Source organism: Falco rusticolus, chromosome 2 (genome assembly GCF_015220075.1).
Source record: "Falco rusticolus isolate bFalRus1 chromosome 2, bFalRus1.pri, whole genome shotgun sequence".
NCBI classification, from domain to species: domain Eukaryota; kingdom Metazoa; phylum Chordata; class Aves; order Falconiformes; family Falconidae; genus Falco; species Falco rusticolus.
In genome coordinates, this window is record NC_051188.1 from 30,453,975 (window position 1) to 30,474,143 (window position 20,169).

The 20,169-nt window shown below is 42.4% G+C and overlaps 2 protein-coding genes across 8 annotated transcripts in view; both read right to left on the bottom strand.

The window, feature by feature from the left end:
* Positions 1–324: 324 nt before the first annotated feature.
* On the bottom strand, positions 325–7,091 carry MLNR (motilin receptor). Its single transcript, XM_037376577.1, is given in 6 exon segments — positions 325–3,585; positions 5,445–5,491; positions 5,493–5,586; positions 5,589–5,854; positions 5,856–6,138; positions 7,085–7,091. Coding segments are annotated over 6 exon segments (1,014 nt in total). The 3' UTR covers positions 325–3,268.
* The window catches only part of FNDC3A (fibronectin type III domain containing 3A), a 127,115-nt gene continuing 113,345 nt past the window's right edge, over positions 6,400–20,169 (bottom strand). For 4 of the 7 annotated variants that reach the window (XM_037375912.1, XM_037375911.1, XM_037375913.1 and 1 more), the window contains 7 exons: positions 19,915–20,028; positions 16,935–17,084; positions 16,568–16,851; positions 14,425–14,634; positions 12,868–13,034; positions 12,099–12,226; positions 8,572–8,892 (listed from right to left, as the gene is read on the bottom strand). In XM_037375912.1, coding sequence (XP_037231809.1) covers positions 8,578–8,892; positions 12,099–12,226; positions 12,868–13,034; positions 14,425–14,634; positions 16,568–16,851; positions 16,935–17,084; positions 19,915–20,028 — 1,368 coding nt within the window. In that variant the 3' untranslated portion in view covers positions 8,572–8,577. Of the gene's footprint in view, positions 8,893–12,098; positions 12,227–12,867; positions 13,035–14,424; positions 14,635–16,567; positions 16,852–16,934; positions 17,085–19,914; positions 20,029–20,169 lie in introns of all 7 variants that reach the window. The other 3 variants (XM_037375910.1, XM_037375916.1, XM_037375914.1) reach the window with 2 other exon arrangements.

Genomic DNA, 20,169 nt, shown 5'->3' on the forward strand with positions numbered 1-20,169 from the left:
GACGTGGAGGTCACTTAGGACTTGCATCTGCTTTGGTGACTATAAGACCCCTTAGTGGCTGCTGCCTGGGAGGGCAGGGTGTGAGGGTGCCTGGATCCCACCATCCTTTGTGTTCTGCCTTGTTGCTTCTTGTCACGTAGAATACCTTAAATGAGGCGGGGGAAAGTTACTTCTTTTGTGGCTTTTTATCTTCTACTCTGGCCAGGGTAGCTGTCTTCTCTGATCCGGCAACTGCACCACGCTCCAGAGGGATCAGAGTGCCTTGCGCAGCTTCTATACGCTGGCGGTGGCTCTCCTTCCATTCCAGGTAAATATGCAGTCTCATCTGGCTTGTATTTCTGCCACTCCATACTGCTTTTGGTGACTGGCAGATGATGCCTTTCAGACTGGTTCCCTGTGCTGAAGTTGGGCCCTTTGTTGCTAATGACAGTGGTATTTGGTGAAGCCCCAGGTTTAGGAGACTGTCACGTTACATTATATCTGATTTGTACCCAGCTCTGGCTTTGGTTTAGAGATTTTTCAGTAAGCATCATGAGTAAGGTGAGCTCTTAAGGAGAGGTTTGAAGGATGACTAGCTTTGAGGGCATTTAGGGGGAGACGTCTTCCCAACCATGCAAGCAGGCTGGGGTGCCCACACTCTAATCTGGGAACTCCTTCTGACCCCAGCAAATATGGATATGGAGATGGACATTGTGGGATGCTTGGCAGCAGCATCAGCTTCTGAAGAGCAAAGAGATGACTGGCAAGGACGGAGTGAAAAAATTTTGCATCTGGGAGAAGGAATCCAGTGGAAGAGGGCAGACAGGAGGGTGAAATGATCTTAGGAAGGTGCTGGTAAAATGGTCTTTGTAGAAACTTTCTGCATGGACTGGATTCATGCAAGAAGCATCCAGATGAAAGGAGACATCAAGAAGGAAGACAGCCTGAAAGAGCCTTGAACAAGTTTAAAGTTTGAGCTTTTCATGCCTTGTGCTTTTGCTTTTTTTTTAATTTTTTTTTTTACTTAGCGTTTGCATTTTCAGTCCTCGGTCCCCATCGGTTTCGTTGTGGATTAAGCATGACTTATGCCTCCACATGTGCCAGGGTGACCAAATTTCTTGGCTTAAATTTTCTTCACAGCACTTTAGGGGCTCAGTTCTTGCCCACTTAATTGAGGTGTATCTATTACCTTTTGACTCTCTCACAATCATATAAATAACCTATTGCATTTAAACTTGTCTGAGAAATTGGCTGAGAGCTTCTCACATTTTTGCTGTGCTCGGGGGATGTTTCATCGCTCTCCGAGGATTCCCCAGAGGGTCCATGGAGTCTCAGAGCATCTTTCCTAAAACTATGTTCTGCCCGGTTATTTCTTGATGTATCTCAAAGTACAATCATTGAAGAAGTGGTAACCCAGAGTTACAGGGTGTCCTATAGTCAGGACGACTTTCCCCGTGAGGCCAGACAGCCCTTCTTTGAGGAAGTGAGGGAAGCCATGAGACCCTTGTCTGTCATTGGGGCTGGTGAGTTCAGCTGTGCTGGCTGGGAGGGAAAGGAGACTGAGGGCCTCTGAGCCTTGGGTACCTCAGGATGCTCCAGCTGGCTTCTCACAGCATGAGAGCACGAGGTGAGACCTCCCCATGCAGCAGCCGGCAGCTGGGATGCTAAGATTCAGCCTCTGCTGGACAATAACCTTGTGGGTATGTCCCTTGCTGCACCCAGGGGATGTGCTGGGGCTTGAGGGTGGCTGTGGGGTGGGGCAAGGAGACGCACAGCTGGTTGTCCACTGGGGAGATCCTAGAGTGAGATCTGTTTAATTTCTTTTTAGAAAGAAAAATGGGTCCAACGAGTCAAAGTGAGTGACACCGAGAGTTAAACCCAACAGGTTATATTGAGGGAGGCAAATCTGCTCCCAGGAGGAGTCCTGAGTCTGTGCTCCTTAGTGCTCTGTGCTGAGACCTTCTGGTGACAGAAAAGGTGGAAGCCCTTGCTTGAGACCATCTGAGTCGAAGGGACTTTGCATGCTGGCCCAGAGTTTGCTTTGAAGTGTCGCGGGGAAAGGGAAGACACTGAATTTCATCTGCTGGTGACAGCCAGTGTGGCTTCACTAAGGGCAAATTGTGCCTGACAGATCTGGTGGGTTTCTGTGATGGGGTTGCAGCGTTGATGGTAACCAAAGACAGGTGCAGACATACCACCAGTGATGCTCCTGTGAGTCACAGTCCCACTTCATTGATTCTGGTCCAGATTTATATCGCTAGAGCCAGGAAGGCAACAGGTAAAATGCACAGGTGAAATGGCCCTCTGGAGAAACCGATACTGCAGCTCCTTCTAGCTCTTTCTCACAACAAGGCTCCTTCCTAAATCATATAGTTTAAGTTTGTATTTAAAGTCCTTGGAGCGAAGGTAGTGAACTGGTTTTTGACTCTCAGTGCAGTAAGTCCTGGGTGCAGTCCAGCATGTTCAGTGATGGGGCTTGTTTGTGGCGAGATTGTTAACTTGGTGTATTATTTGTAAGTGCAGTACATAACGTAACGCAGTGGAGACATACCGCTAACATTTACCAGACACTGTGGGTCTATCACGAGGAAGTGATCAGGATTATCTAAACTCTTACAGATACAGGGGATTGGTTGCTAGTATATAAATAAGAGAACTTACTTGATTGCGTGGGTCGGACCAAAAGGATTAAGCCCAGAGGCTGCTGCACGGAGGATGCCCTTTCCCAAGGGAAGAGTCAGTGCCACTACCTGGGAAACTTCCCCTTCGTGATGACAAGACCAGGTACTAAAAATATATGCTCCCTTCTTACAAGGATGTTCCAGGTTGCGGGTGAGTTCTTTTGCATCCATCTCCTTACAAGGCTGTGTTTTGTAAAATCTTGTTTATAAGAAAACCATTTTAAAATGCAAGGGCTGTCCGAGAGTTTTACCCATTACTGCACCTAAGGAGAGCAGCTACCTCAAACTCCCTCCTCTTTTGGGGTCCTTGATGTTATGATTTGTAGAAAATACCAGAAACTGCACAGAACACATGTGATCAATGACATGTAATAAACTGAAACCACAGTTTTACTGGCAACTTAATCCAGCTTTTCCTGCTGAGTTATCTTTCATGAGTTGTGCATCATTCTCACTGCTTTATGGTCCCTGCTTGCTCTGTTAACAAAAATACAAGTGGTTACAAAATACCACATGCCCTGACAAACTGTCCATCCTTTTGTGACTCTCCTGTGAAAAGCAAGTTCCCTTCCCTTGCAGAGAATGCTGGAGAAGTGTGGGGCGCAGTCTCAGAAGCTGGTTGCGTACTCATTTCTTGTGCTAGTGCTACTCTCTGTGCAGCCACCAGTGTCTTTTGTTACCATGAAAGCCCTTTCCACAGCTTGGTGTGGCAATGGCAGCTTGTGGGCTGCTGCCCTATACTTCTTTGAAGTGAGGTTGTAGAGGATAGGGTTGATGGATGTGCTCAGGTGAAAAAGCTGCAAGGCAAATATATTAAAGTACTGGGAGAACAGCATCATCCTGGTGCCCTGGGTATTTATAAATATGATCCTGCCACTGTGGAAAGGCAATCAGCAAATTACAAAGGCCAGAACCACCACCACAGCTATAAGACAAAATAACACATGCAATAGTTAAGGAGTGAGTTAACTTTTCAACCATCCAGTAATCTAAATTTTACATGGCTGATTTTGCAGGTTCTTCTAACTGGTACAAATGTTACATAGAAATCATGGTTTTCCAACAATTTGGTGCCATTAAAATGGGAATAGCATGAAGTCTGATCGTTAGTCTTTGAATTAAAAGATAACTACTAAAATCTTCAGCCAAACTGTGAGATGAGTTTTCTGAGAAAAATGTAAACAACTGACAGTGGTATCACATCCGTGGAATAGCATCAGGCACAACAAAGATTCCCCTCAGCAATGTCTGTAATGCTGTGCATGTGGTATGAAAATGAAAGAAGAAAAAGATGTGTTTTTATGGGAGCACACAGCAGCTCCATTCGCTACAGAGTTGTTCTTTAGCATATCTACGTTAATGAAAAAGACTAGTCTAAATGCTGAACATGTCGCCTGAGCTCCCACTGAATTAGCACTGCTGTAATGGGGTGGTTGCTAACGTAAAGCATTGCAGTGCTGTTGGTCTATTAATTTTTTTCCACTGAAGGTCTTACATGTATCCCCAGTCACTGCTGGAGACAGATGTTTGACTGGACAATCTCCAGCCTGAGGCACTCCAGCTGTTCTTGTAGTCTGGTGCATTTTAGCACATACAAACAAATCCAAATACAAACACTCTTGCAATGGCAACATAGCAGAGGCAGATGAGGAACAATAAAATAAGCGTATTACTGTATCCATCTTTTAATTATTTTTATTTATAAATGCACACAAGTAAAACAAATGATCATTTATGGAGCATCCCTTAAAGTTTAAACAAAAGGGATATAGCCAAAGCAAGTTTATGCCTGAAATACATCATGTGCATAGAGCTGCTGGCTCTGTTAGGGGGAACTGGGCTGGCTCAGTGGATTCTGAGGGGATCGTGGATGGATGTTTCTGTTGGAAACCCTCCTGCCTACTCCAATGTAAATACCCTCCTCAAGTAAGTTAGCAAAATGTACTCTCCCAGGCTTATTAGTTTCTTCTCTTTGTGCTATGCTGTTTCCATTCAGCTGATTACATCCCTGGTAAAAGAAGTAGGAAAAACCCCAAATGACCAGGGCATTTTGTTTTATGCTTATTAATCAATAGTTGGATTTCTTTTTTCTTTCCTTTTTTCTTTCCTTTTTTTTTTTCCTTCAGATCAGTGACTACAAACTTCAGTGCCCTGGGGCAGATGTAATCTCTAACTTTCCAGAGCCTGACACTAGGCTAGTGAACATAGGAGTCAGAAAAATGAACTGAAACCGAACAGCATCCTACCTCAGCCAGAAGCACTTTGGTGTTACAGGATTTGTCTGCAAATGGCTCGGAAGGGTTGAGCTGCCGTTCCTCAGCCTGCTTGGGCAACCAGGGGGTTTAGCCCTAGGAGAGCTACATAAGACTGCTAAGGAAATCAAACTTATTTTTCAGAAGCACAAATTTACTACCCAGAGGTGTTGCTGCCCACTGGAAGAGACCACTGATATTACCCCACTTTTTCTGAAGTTGCAGACTCCCTTGTACTCAGTTCTGCCCGGCAAAATTCAGGAAAAGGGCATTTCTACAGAAGGCAGTCGTGCTGCTGGCTGCGCAGTGCTGCACCAGGGGACGTCTCAGCTGTGAGAGTCAAATCCCGGCCACAGCAGCAGCAGGGAGCACCGGAGGGCTCGGTGGTGTGGCTGCGATAGTCCCCGTGTGCTACCCCTACCCCAGCCGGGAGCTGCGGGCACTTCAGCGCTGGTCCTGGCCCCAGCCGTGGCTCCCCAGCCCTGGTCCTGGCCCCAGCCATGGCTTGAGGGGGGATGGAGGAGGGACTCACCCACCACCTTGACCATCTGGCGGTGCCCCTTCTTCCGGAGGACGCTGCAGGTGGGTGTTCCTCTGCCACAGCTCCAGGCTGATGAAGCTGTACATGTTGAGACAGATCATGGCCAGGATGAAGTAGGAGGTGGTGACCCAAACATGGTGGCCAGCAGGCCTGACTCCAGGGCCTGCAGGGTGGGCTTGCACTCGCGGCTGAAGTTGTTGTCAGGCTGCTCCATGCTGACCGGGAAGGGTCTGGCGGAGAGAAGGTGGAAGGCCCAGAGGATGCTGATGGCAGCCTTCACCTGGCGCTTGGTGACAACCACACTGGCCTTGAGGGGGAGGCAGGGAGCTGTCCCTGGTGAGGTGATGTGGAGGGCGGTGCAGCAGGTGCAGCCCTCGCTGAGGCAGTGGGAGGTGGCACAGGTCAAAGGGCAGCGGCAGGAGGATGAGGAGGTCTGAGGCAGCCACGCTGCCCAGGCACAGGTTGGTGGTGGTCTTCATGTAGCAGTAGCTGCAGCTGACCAGCACCATCAGGACACTGCCCACCACGCTGACTGCACAGAGTGCCAGGCAGGCGGCTGTGACAGGGACAAGTGCCCACAGTGGCAGCGCCAGGCACAGCCGCTCATTGCAGGGCAGCAGTGGCCACAGCTCGCCCCCGCTGCCACCCCACTGCCACCCTGGGTGGTGCCAGGGGACATGGCCGCCTCAGCCCCTGCAGCTGCCAGGCGGGACGCACCCCACCGGGCAGTGCTGCTGCCCCATCCCCATCCCCCCCCGAGGGGACAGCAGGGGTGGCTGTGCCCCACCTGGGCCACCAAGCCCACCCTGTGCCCCACAGGGTCCCCGCCACCAGCACCGCCGTGGCAAGGGAAGAGCTGTTTTGTCTGAGGCTCATTACTTACAAACTTGGCTGCTGTTGACGAAGTGTTGGTGCGGCACGCAGACAGGACGGACTGACCACCACAAAAAAGAATGATACTTTTATTTTCCACAGATTTTTAAAGATACTTTGCTACATAGTTTATGTATTTTCTATCAGACTATACAGGTTCGTCTTCATGGAGTCCGACGTTGTACAATTGTAAAGTGATATGTTTGGTAGTGTATCTATAACGTTTTAAAAAGTTTAGAGTTTTTCTTTTTTTAATTTGTTTTTGGAATGTACAGTATATGAGGTAAAATTAAGATTACATTAAAAACTGTCTTCAATGCAGTAATATGCACTGAGGCTCAAATGGCAAATACACTATTAAATGACTATCAAAAATAGGAGCTCATTTGAATTTTACTATGAAAAACATAAGTCACTGCAGATTAACTGTAGTAACAAATCTTACCGTTTTAGACATTCAACCGTAAGAAATCTCTGGGCTGTTACACGCAACCTCATTTGCACTGCCAAACATGGCACTTTTAAGAAGGTTCTAGAAAACATCAGTTATCGCGGTATCCTGCGGGAAGGTATCAGCCTATACGTACAAATGACAAATTCAAAATAAAATGTAAACATACAGTACATTTTAAAGACAGATCGTTCTCACCACGTGGAGGCCAAGTTCTTTGCCATTTCTTTTTTTTTTTTTTAAAAAACCAAACAAAACTCGGCAACGTTATTCTACAGCACAGATCATTGGACGTATAAACAAGTACGATACATGCCCGTTCTAATATAAGAGAAATTCTTCAGAGATCTTCAAAGCACAAGACAGAGGTTCCTTTTTTTATTATTATTAAGACTGACAGAAGTGTTTAATACCATTAAAAATGCTAAACTGAACACAACTAGAAGTCATTAATGATCCACTATCTTGTAACTCAAATAAATTAAAAATAGCTAATTACAAAGTGTATAACAAATAACGTAAGTGTGATGAGACAAGGATTTTTTTTTTTTTTTTTTTTTTTTTAAAGATAGTTTCACTACAAGCTTTGTGTCACTGGCAATCGTTGACATCCAGCAAGATGTTCAATGGGATACTTGAAAAATTCAGTCTGGTCATTCAGTAACTCACAAATGCAAGCTCACAAAACATTGATGAGTTATGCAATTGCAAAGTGCTCTAATGCAACATTAACCACATGCAATCAACAATTTGGTACAGTATCCAAAGAGACATTACATTAAACATTAGGATCTCAAGAAAAAAGCAGCTTTAAGTTTTCTGGTGCAAATTACTACACTTCGTCTTTGATTTGGTGCCCCAAAGAAAGAAAGACAGAAAAACGAAAAAAAGGCAGTGCTTGATTCTGGTGGATATGGCAAGTGAATGTTGGGGAAACAACAAAAATTCAGTCATGAATTTTATCTCAAAAACCTATTAACTAGCCGAAATCAGGGGGCACAGACATCTGTATAAACTGCATCCAATGAAAGGTCAAGTTCGGAAATGTGTTTTTTCAATTTAAATAATAAGTCTAAGAAGTTCTGTCATACTCTCCCCTTCTATGTTCGTTAAGAAGTGAAAGAGGCCATTTTTCTAAGTAAACATCAAATCCTGGGGGTAAGATAAACCACTTGTGCCATCCCCTTGCAGTCTTTCGAAAACATCTACTTGCAGTGAAGAACTCCACATTTATCAGATAAGAAGCTTCCTTCATGCATACTCTTCCATCCAGTTTATTATTTGCTGCCTGAGAAAAGCCCCTTCTGTTTTTCAGCATAGATCCTGCTTCCCAAATAATTAAGACAAATGAGGAGGTAGAAATACAGCGCTAAATTGCTTTCACAGCATCAGATTAATATTGTATACAGCACAAGTTTGTTAGTGTAAGTTTTAAATGCGATCTACACATTCTTCCCTGTTATGGTAGCAACCCTTAAAAGCATGGGCCAGGAAACCATTTTTACACTCTTATTTACTGGTCAAACCCTTTTCAGGAAACATTGCTTGCCTGCCCTATATAGAGTTTGTACTGCAAGAAGGCATATTAAAGAAAAGATTGTATCTCTGTGGCTTGCGTTCTAGTAACACGTGCCAGCCTATACCTACCAGTAAGCATTTTCAAGTGGCTGAAAAGGTCTGCATCAGTCCCAATGCCGGTGCTAAATGCCTGTTTTTCGTAAAAGCAAGAGAACAGAATTACTTTTAGATTATGGGAAAGTAAAATGTAATGGGCAGCATTCTAAAATAAATCTCTTTTCTTCACTTTATTACAAAGTACTGAATGATAACAGCAATCAGAATGGAAAAGATAGCAAAAAGTGCAAGGATGACAGCAGCACACACTTGGTCGCTCTGCGACCACTGTGTCCTTGTGGTTTGCACAGTGTCCTTGTTGGTGCTTGCCGGCGGTTCAGTCCTCTGAGAGATGAATAGCACTGGTGCACTGTAGGGGCCTACCAGGTCCTGATGGCCGACTGGCTCTTGGCACTGTCGAATGGCACATGCGCGGAAACGGTATTCACAGTTCAGCTGGAGGCCTGTGTAGCGGAACGACCAGTCCGGACCCTTATAAATCTGGCAATAAAGGGGAGGCAGGGGAGGAGAAAAAGAAAAAAAAAAAAAAAAAAAAAAAAAAGAGAGACAGACATTCAGTACAAATGTCCTACATACACATATGTATCTCAGTACGGTTCTGTTTATGGTGAAGGTAACTGTAAAAAGGACGACTCCTCACCAGTGTTCTCACTCACGCAATGAGAAGTGGACAAAGAGCTCACAAACTCAATTTAAATGCCAGATAAAGTCTCCAGTTCTTTTGGTGAAACACAGGAAAGAACTACTGCAGGAGCGGGCTGGAAACTAGGACCATGCGTGGCAATCAGTTAGCTGAGGGGAATGTGCTCGAGCTTGTCTAGACAACAATTAACATGATGAGGCATGTCTGCAGAGCACAGGGGAGCGGGAGACGGATGGCGCCAAGGATGGCACCAAGGAAAGGTAACACCTTGCTGTTAATTGATGGTAATTAACCACCAATCAGGGATTGCCTAGTATGCAATGCTTAGCTTCAAGAACCAATCTGTTTAAAACGCGCAGCTTCTGAAAGTGTATATAAACTCGTGCTTCTGTACAATAAATTGACATTTGCTTGCATCAAGCTGCGTCCCGTCTCTTCATTCGCCGCAAACTACAAGTGCTTTTATGGCATAACGAGTACACACCAAATAACCTCTGTCAGAAGCCCCAGTGTTGAGGTGTTTTAGTGACCACTTAACGATGTGACTACTACACCATGGGATGTAACGTACAATATCGTTATCACAGAATTTTAGGTAATCAGCTCTGTATAGAGCTACTCCATTAAGTCTAATCCATTCCAACACACTCTGTTGTAGTTAAGATACTGTGTGTTTTAAATACTATAATTTATCCCAATAAACACTGTATCAGGAAAGCCACAAGTCCTCTCTGTGAGTCTTAATTTCATCAGATCCGAAGACACAGATGACTTCTTAGGGTGCTCTCCAAGGGTCTCTCTGCTGGCTGGTTGAGTTCAAAACTCTTCAGCATGGAGTGCCGAATTCAGTGAAATCTAAATGCTGGTTTCTCAAATTAATTAATTTGCAGCTACATAAAGGTCCTGTAAGAGCCAACAAAATCCCATGCAGGTGCAATTTCCTGTTTATAGGTATACCGATAGGTACTGAGCTATTAGGTGGGTAGCAAAATACAATTTGATTTCTCTCTTTAAACCACTTCACCTATTCTCCTGACACCCCATTATCTGGATTCGCTTTATTTGATTGGTAGCAGGATACAGAAATCCCACATCGTGCAGAAGCATTCCCTATGGTTATCATACTGTTAGAGTGCATTTCACAAATGCAAGCTACCAACTGCTACAATGAAAGAGGCAGGAGATCGCTTCCAGTTCTGTTGTTTGACGAGCTCTTGCTGTGCTTGTGGCTACTTGTAAGACCTAGAAAGTCCTCTGGCAGCCAGGCAGCTGAGCTTTGCTGGAATCTACAACTCGGAGACTTTTCTTTCTCTCAAGAAAGTTTTCCCACACTGACACAGGGCAAATCCTCACAAGCGTAGCCTCCTCAAAATTCTGCTAATTTGTATCATGCATTTGGTCGCCATCAAACAGGCCACAGACAAACATCCTACTGTAGCTACAGCTACTCCAGCTGGCATGGGTTGCTGCCCTCAGCTGCTTGTCCCCAGTGCCTTGCCAGAAGCTGCCTTCCCCTCAAATCTGTTTGCTGGGGTATTTATACAGTTGCTTACTAACATCTTCGAGAATGTATATAGCTGATGTATATCGCTCAACAGCAGGTTACTAACTTACTTTGTCTGAAGCATGAAGGGACCAATGACATGAGCAACTTGGCTGACTGATCAGGGAGAAGGAGGAGAGTGAAGTTTTGCAACGGAAATGGTAGTAAACAGCTTCGAGTGGACTTCCAGGCAGTTTACCTTTTGTCCGCATCAGAGAAAACTGTCACCATTGTGTCTAAGTATCTTAGACCGTTCCCATGGTGTTTACTTCTTGACTGTTACAATTTTAATTTTTGCAAACTAATCTTCTCATTTTATTTCAATTTACTGTGCTGAACTGCTCTGGAGACGCAAAAGGAATCACGCACCTCAGTCTACTTTGTTTTTTCCAGGCTTAAAGTGTAACCTTTATTTTCTTGTCCAGCTCCTTTAGCAATGCACATTGGTAATCAAAGTGTGATTTGACTCCATATCTAGAAGCAATGCTTGACCATGCCCTACTTATATATTTAATGTTGCATTTACAATTTTCAAGTTACAATTAAAGAATGTTCACATAGCAAGGTAATGAACACCTTGGATTATGGTTCACCTTTCACTGAAAAATTTAGCAAATGGACATAACAAACACAGCACAACACTGAAAGTTTGAATTATGAAACTATTAAGGCCTATAATCTACCAAAGCATAGGCAAAACTTATTTAATATTGACCTACAATAAAATTATAATATACCAGAATTAATTGTGTTTCCTTTCTGGAAGGAAACCTGCTTACTTAATAGTGTGAAACAGAGCTTCCAAGGGGCTAATTTCATGTCAATTACCAGACTGTTTATAGGGAAGCAAAATTAGCACTGCACATCCTCTTATAAATGCACACTAATTTGTAGCTTGGCGTTTTGAACTGCATGTTTAGATAATCAAACCTGAAATTAAAACACGCTCTCAACTGCTCACCTCTTGTTGTTAAACTGAAATGGTCCTATGGTAAAAAACTAATTGCTGAATTACATTTAAAAAGTTTCTCTACACCTGAATGTCCACCTTGCATAAGTAGGAGGTCCTTCCTATCTGCAGTTCTCTGTGCAGGAGTATGACTTTGATAAAATCAAAGCTTTTACAATATTGTTCACTGCCATCAACCAGCTGAGTGCAAAGAGAATCCTTTGTTCTTTTCCTTGCAAGTCTCAATTCTGTACCATTGGGTGGATGTTTCCTTTTTGCCAGTTCTTCCCATTAGCGGACAATTTCCTCACCACTTGAGGGATCAAGCTGTATCTAGTAAAGATCACTGTAGGACAGAGAGCCTGCAACTTACTGCAGTAAGTATTTCTATTAAATAAATCTCTTTTCTCTATGACAATGATTTTAGGAGATAATACCTTATATTATTTAGTAAAAAAAGTTAGCATACTGAAACACAATAATCTTTAATCTAAACTAGTTACCACAAATAACTAATCAAAGGAAAATACAGTAACTTAAAAACATCATACCTGTTTGAATTCTGAGTCTTTTCCCACCATGACCTGAAGACAGTAGATAACCGGATCACCCTTCATGGGCTGCAGAACCTCCCATGTGATTTCACAAGTGTGATCGTTTATTCTCTCTATCCTTGGTGCTGAAGGCAGAAAACACAGAAGTGACAGCTAGCTCAGCCTTCCCCATCACTTCATGCTATATTCTAACATCTTGTAAAATTCCGTATTCTTTCTGCTATTTTGTCTCAGAGAAACAAAAGATTCATTCAATTGTGTTCTTCCTACAAAATTTTCTGGAACAACAAATTCACATAGGTCTCTATTGCTAGTTTAGGTATCATCCAAGAGAAAGCAAGTAAAATTTGGTGACTGCAAGTGTATACTGTATGCCCGCCCGCCCCCACCCCCCAAAAAACCCCAAACCCCAAACCACCAACCACAAAACAAACCAACAACAAAAAGCTGCTATGTTTAAGATTATTCTAAACATGCTAGGGAGAATTTTCACCTCAAATTACCGTAACAGCCTGGTCACTCTCTCCTGGTAAGCAAGGATTCAAAGTACAAACCTTCTTATAACAAAGAATGAATCAACTCCAAGTCTCTCATTTTTGGAGCGAATATTTTAGGCTTTAGGCAATTACATGAAAGGAGCATTCCCTTACTATCCCTACCTGCACTTGGAAAAGGGGTTAGCATTCTAAATACCCCAAGTACAACACAATACCGAAAACAACCAGGCATCCCCCCACCCTCCAAAAGAAAGAAGCAGCACCTTTACCTTTCAGGGCAGCTGGAACAGATTTGGGAGTAGTGAAAACATATTCTTGAGAAAGGGGACCTTCACCAGCTTCATTACATGCCTGAATACAAAATTTGTATGACGTAGATTCACTCAGCCTTTGTACTTTGTATGTGTGACATGGTCCTCTGTATAAGGATACAAACCTGAAAATGGAAAGAGTAGCTTATTTTAAACACAGAAAAGGACTTCCAAAGTAGCTACAGAATTGTCTTGCAACCTATTCCCATAATTTCCCAGAATCTAAGGAGAAGTCCAGAAATACTTATTTCAGAGTTAAAACAATGTTCTGGCATTATTATAAAACAATAAACTCACTTTCCAGCACCGAATTTTTATTTCCTATGTCATCTCCTTTACACAGAGTGCTACGGATTGTGTCTTGGCAAAAATGATCCTAAGCATTTTCAGAAACCCTTCAGTGCTTGAAACAGAAATGGGAAAGGACAGCAGCCCTGTCTCTCAATGAGCTGCGTACACTGCTTCTTTTTGTGTGCTATGTACTCCTCCAACACCTTTAGCTTTTCAAAAATCAGGTACCTAGGTTTTAGCTTTTTGCAACACTACACCTAAGAAAGGGTCATGATCCAACTGCTCTTGTTCATCCTTGTCAGAGATGGGTGACTGATGAAGCTCACTCAAATCTGCACAGGAGGCCAGAGTCACAGTTGTAGCACAATCCAAGTCCCATTCTGAGAGCTTTGTAGACCGGCCACTTTCCTTCATGTTACAACTCTTACGAAGACTGATCTTGGCAGCTCTCATTTCATTTTCAGTTTTGGTATCCCCAGGACACAGCACAAGTTTTATCTCTTTCTGCAGGGGTTATCATCTACTTCAGCTTTTTCTTTTCTTTTAAATTTAATACAGGTACCTGCACATGTCCTAGTCTTTGGTAATGGCAATTAATTTCTTTCCAGTTAAGAGCCCAATTTCTTTTTCTCCTTACAGCAGAGCAATTTCACCTAGCAGATCTATTTTGTCTCACTGTCAAGCTAAAGCTAGTCAAGAGATTTAGACATGAGACACAGTGTAGCAGTACTGTTCATTTTACCATTTAGGCAAAGGTATTTGCTGTACCATCTCAACTTACATTCTGATTTAACATGAGAGAAGGGATCCCTTAAAATAATAAAGTATACTATGTGAGTTTTGTTTTCCACTAAAAATAATTGCGTATAAAGACAACAGAGAGTAAAGAATTCACCCCTTCCAATATTAAGTATGTAAAATCCACGAGACTGATTAGACGAGACTTGGACAAAATACTTAACCAAATGCAGAACAGAGAAAAGTGTGCTGGTACAGAACAATTCATTGAACTCTTCATATTGAACTATAAATAAAAAATTATGAAGTTTTTAATCTTGTACTTCCCAGCACAGATCTCTAGAGCTCTTCTTGCCTTGCTAGACGAGATGACCTCCTGTATCTGTTGCAAATTCAGCAAAACATATGGAATTTTGCCCTTTGCTGCCATCTCCCAAGCATCAGACCAGAGCGATACAGGGCAGATTAAAGCGATGCCAAACCAACCTTCCGTTCTTATCCTCCATTTGAAGGTGGTACTGAATGGAGTCAGTTAACGCTTTTGCAGTTCCCTCTCCCCACTTCAGCTTGAGAGTCTGAGAACTGTATGCAGCACATTCCAGGCGAGGTGGATCCGGGGGGAGAGGCTTTGTTTTCAGTTTTATGGTGTGGCTGAAAGGACCCGCTCCAAGACTGTTTAGGGCTTGAATTCGTACTCTAGTTGGGGGCGGCAGCCATAGAGAGGGAGAGAAAATTAACTTGAAATTATTCATTCTAAAAAACAACTGATCATTTCCACCATTTACATGCAAGAGATTAATGGTACCAAATAGACGGTACTTTCTACAATGAAGGTTTTTATCAGCATTATGCTTTGATAGACTGTCATGAATATGCAGGAGTATCATTTTCCGTGCCACGTTTTAAGGAGCTGGATCAATTCAAAATAAAAATATGTTAGCAATTTGCATCATTCACATTAGCGAAAAGATGCAAAAACTCTATCAGCTACTTCAAGAGTGGACCATCCTCCTGACCCTGCAGGCCTTGTACCAAAATTTTTGATAAGACACATTGGAGAGATGAGGGAAGGTAACGCCCCCCCCCCCCCCCCCCCCATCCAAAAGAGGTGAATCGGTATCTTTGGCTATCACAGCAGGTGAGTTCAAGGATGACTACAGGAAAGTTTTACAGGCTTTTTGAAAAAGATCCAATTCATGTGAAAATAAAGTGACGGTGCCCAGCCACCTCTCCTGCTGTTTTCACTGGTAACACATCTCTGGGTGCCTGCAAACACAAGCCATCTTGGGTCTGTTTGGAAAGGGAGAGGGGGAAACTAGAAGAAGTCAAAGGGCAAATGGCTTAGGGTCTGTAGAACTTGAAATTCAGGGATAATTTTTTTTTTTTTGATACTCCATGGAAAAGAATGCTGGAATTAGGTTTCAAGTAAGAATTAAAAGAAGTAGCCAAGAAATCTATTTCTAAAAGAAAAAAAGCAGAAACGAGAGAAATCTGAGACTCTTCACACATCTCACATGTAGCCATAGAACGCCAAATGTGCCAAATCTCATTTTGCAGACTAACATTTTGTCTAAAGTAGTGTGTGCAGGCTTATGAATAAATATTTCTCCTTCACTACTGTAATACTGAATGTTACGTTACCTTATTATAGAACAGAACTAAAGTTAATAATTGCAATTTTTTATTTGCATGAAGAGTTGACAGTGTATCCTATAAAAGCACTTTTGTGGGTAGAAATACTGAAGTATCTGCAATAGCAGCTTCTCTTTTTTCAGTTTGTTGACACAGAGAGCAATGGCTCTTCAAATTGCTGGCATTATTGTTAAATACTTGTAAGACACAGAAACACTGTAGTCTTACATACAGCATTAAAAAAGTAAAAATGCATCTTTAAGGATTCAGAAAAGTTCATAGCTAGATGATATCCTAACTATACTGAAATAAGCGTGGGCTTAAATTCTGACTTCAGTGGGACTGGCATTCTCCTCTAAGTTTTAAAACTGAGGACATGTTTTGGTAACAGGAATGTAGAGTACCCTCCAGTAGAATGATTGATTTTTACACTCATATTTTCCCATAACCATTAGGCCAAACTAAAGGGATGATTTCAGCAAATAAAATTCTTCAAAAAATGTAATAATGATTGACAGATTTTCAAACCACCACTCTTCATGCTGACTGTCATACAAATACTTGCTACTTCTGCAGAAAAGGCATTGCAAGTTGTGATGAGCTGCCATTACATCAGACAATCCAGTCAAAGACTGGACATGGTCCTTCCTTGGATGGATTTTATCTTGTCAAACAGATTAGAGGTCATCTATCTATGAAGCAACCAGTCCAAAAAAGTTATGAATCTGAATCTGTAATCTGAATTCATTTAAACCGACACATTAATAAGACAGGCGCAACAATACAAAACTAACATAAACTGTTCTTGAAAGCAAATAAAACCAGCACAGCTCATCTATTTATGATGATCATCATTACAAAACTTCCTTTTGCTCCATGCCCATGTACTAATGCTTCTCAGAGAGTAATGCAGAGAACAAAAAATACAAGGAAACAAACAAAGACTCTGCTCTGGAGGAAGAAACAGTAGGCTGTCAAGTAGCTGTGCATGGCATACCTGTAGGTAGTATCCGGCTGTAAGCCATCTATAATACAGGTCAGAACCTTCCCAACAGTTATTGGCTGCTTATCTCCAAAATCTATGCTGTAGCCAAGGATTTCAGATCCATGGTCACAAGGTTTTTCCCAGCTTATAGCAAGGCATGTGGAAGGAGAATAGTGCGGACTTTCAACTTCATCTTCACTCAGTCCCCGAAGACAAGTCACAACTGCAGGTACAGAGGCTGGAGTCATACACGCCACTACTTCACTGAAAGGGCCCACGCCTGCAACATTCACTGCCTGCAAACGCAAAGGAGACCATGTTTCCACAGCAGGGTCAATTCCCATTTCCCAATGTCACTAACAATAGTTTTACGCCATACCTGAACCCTGCAATAGTATATAGTGGCAGGCGAAAGCCCTTTCATTTCACAGCTGAGCCCAGGCCCACAGTAAGAGATCTGCATGCATCCTTCCACACCACCCCACTCCAGTCGATACTCCGTGATGTCAGCTCCATTACTTACTGGAACCTTTAAAATGGATATAAACAGTTAGAAGTTAAATTCACTGACTGAAAAAACAAACAAACAAACTGAACTCTCCACATATTTATTGTTTTTTTCCCCCACAGGAATGTTACTCTCCCACTTCTTTGCAGATTTTTGATTTAGTACAATACAAATAAATCAGAATGCACTACTGGCCTTGGGTCACCTATACTTTAAAAACACTATTTACCGTTGCAGAGACTACTCTATACAAAGTTAATTGTGATTTCAGTTGTTAAATACAGGAATCATTTGGCATATGGCATTTGGCTTAAGAGCCTGAACACTCAATGGCAAGAGATGGTCTTCTTGACAGGGTGATTTAGGGTACTGGAGTTTTCACCGACTGGGTCTATTGGGTCTACAGCGCAGGGATGACAATATGCAAAAGCACACTGCAGAAACACACAACATGCAAAATCCTTACAAGATTAAAGGACTCTTCCTTTGGAGCGTGTCATGGCTCTAGTGCATAGAAACTAGGCTGCGAGCACAGTGGGAAGCATTGTGCACTCTGCCTTTTCCCAGGATAGAGCTGTGAACCAACTGGGAGAGACACCTAAGCAACACCACAGACCTGGACTGAAACACCTGCTCCAGTAGCCTGTTTTTCCTCACTACCTGCCCCAGGAATCCAAACTTAGCCTCCCAATTTTGGGAGTTGAATGGTTTTAATACTCCTTATAAATAATTAACTGAAGTACAGTTAAAATCACATGTACCAGTGCCAGACTAAGATACAAGACTACAGAAATGTATCAGCAGTCAATGAAATCATAAAGAAAAAGCCAACCAAAAAGCCAAACATTGCCCTGCACCCCCCCACCCCCACCAAAAAATTTCTTAGATCATGAAGGAAACAGGAAAAAAAATGGTGCTGCTGTTTTGGATTAAATATTCCAAGATGGCAATCACACCCAGGTGCACATAATAATTGTTCCAAAACATGTTTTTTTTTTTCTTTACCCTTCTCTTAAAAGAAAAGTATTTGCTATTTCCAGCCTTAGGCTTTGTAAAGCTAAGTGACGGAATACAAACAGCATTTCAAAAGATAACAGTTGATGCTCTTGAGCTGTGGCTGGTAAGGACTCCCTTCCCCTTCTCTCATTTACAACGAGATGTGTTTGGCGAGAGAACTAATGCAGCTGTGGATGGCTGTGCAACTGTCAGTGAAGACAGAGTAATTTCTCTATGTTACCGCTGTTCCTGCTGTAGATCCAAAGGAGTTTATCTTAACAGAAGCAGGGCAATCCAAGCCAACAAGTGCAGAAATGACAACAAACTGGGGGAAAGCATTTCAAATGCTGAAGGGTATGGCTACCAGAGGAATTTCAACAAGCAGCATTTGATACAAACTTCAGGAAGTTCAACTAAGACAAAGGCAACATAAAGTCCTGGATCTGGCGTAGAACGGTACAGGCTGAGGAGCAACTTCACCAAAAAAGAACCTCTGTGTCCTGGTAAGAAAGCTGATTGTGAGTCAGCAATATATATCTGATGAAGGTGAACTACATACTGGCTGCATTAGCAAAAGAGCAGCAGGAAGGCTAAAAGGACTAATGATTCCCCTTTGCGCAGCACTTGTGAGGATGCATCTCCAGTACTGTGTCCCATCTTGGGCTCCCCTACACGAGACAGACAGTGACGTAATGGAGTAAGTCCAGTGAAGGGCCACAAAGGTGGAGTGCAACACACAACAAAAAGGTAAGGCTTATTTGATATTAAGATGATAGGGCTAAGGGGAGATCTTACTATTGCCTTAAATGACTTACTGGAAAGGTACAAAGAAAATGTCAAATTCTTCTCAGAGGTGGCACAGTGGCAAGACAAGAGGCAAGAGTCATGACCTGCACTAAAGGATACTTTGAGTAGACATAAAGGAAAAAAAATGCTACAGCATGAGAGGGTTTGCCCAGAGATAGCTTTACCAAGCTGCAGAATCTTCACCCTTGGAGATAAGTAAAACTTGACAAGGCCCTGAGAAATCTGACCTAAGTGGAAGTTAGCTCTGCTCTTAGAAAAAGGTTGAACTAAATGACATCTAGAGGTCCACCTCAATTACTCCATGATCTATAAAGCAGGCACCTAACATCAGTCAAATTAATCCCACCTGAACATTGTAAGAAACTTCTTCAAAAACCTTTGCCTTGTAGACATTTAAGGAGAGCTCCTCTGACATACCCAGTAGAAAGCATGAACTCTTATCTTCCAGGTAAAACAGTTTAATCTTCTTTTTCTGTATAGTTCTGTAACTCAGATACTTCAGTCTGTCTCAAGCCACTGAAAAGCTGTGTTTAAACAGTATTCCCAGGCAGAATCTTCCTTTTTACAAGCTTAATTTTTATGTATTGCATTTTTTTAATCAGGCATCTAAATACTATGGGATTATAGGAAGTCTGTGAGGCTTTTGCTACATTATCACTGATGTAATTATATAGAATCAGATCATATTATAAAAACAGCAAATGCACAATAATCTATTGTATTATGTGGAAATATTTGCCCTGAGGAAAGATAACTACATTACAGAAAAATTTTAAGAAGAGCCTGCATCAATCAGAAATGCAGCAGTTGTAGCAAATCTCTTACAACAAAAGAGCAAAGTAACATCTCAAGTACCTGCAGACTGCCAGCTTACAGCTGTCATATAATTGTGTGATGAATTACGTTAAGACTTTACCTACTGAGAATTGGATAATCAGGTAGGTACGTTTAAGAATGTGATCAAAATACAGTCTTATGCTTTTAAAGTTGAACTTAATAATATGTAGAAGACAATTGTGTTATGACAGGTGTAACGTGGCATTCTTACCTCCCACAACACCTGAGCACAGGCAGCAGATCTGCATGCCACTTGAGGGGGCCTGCACTGATCTGGTGGTCCAGGTGCCGTAGTTATTTCACATTTTTCCGAGTAAGGTCCAAACTATTAAAAAGGGAGTTGATACAACTAAATTGTAAAAACAAAATTACTACTTTTTAAATAACAGTTTACCATAGTAGGGACATATAACAGCAACCTGAAAATTTATATTACTTGCTTATAAAATAAAGCTTTGCAGACTGT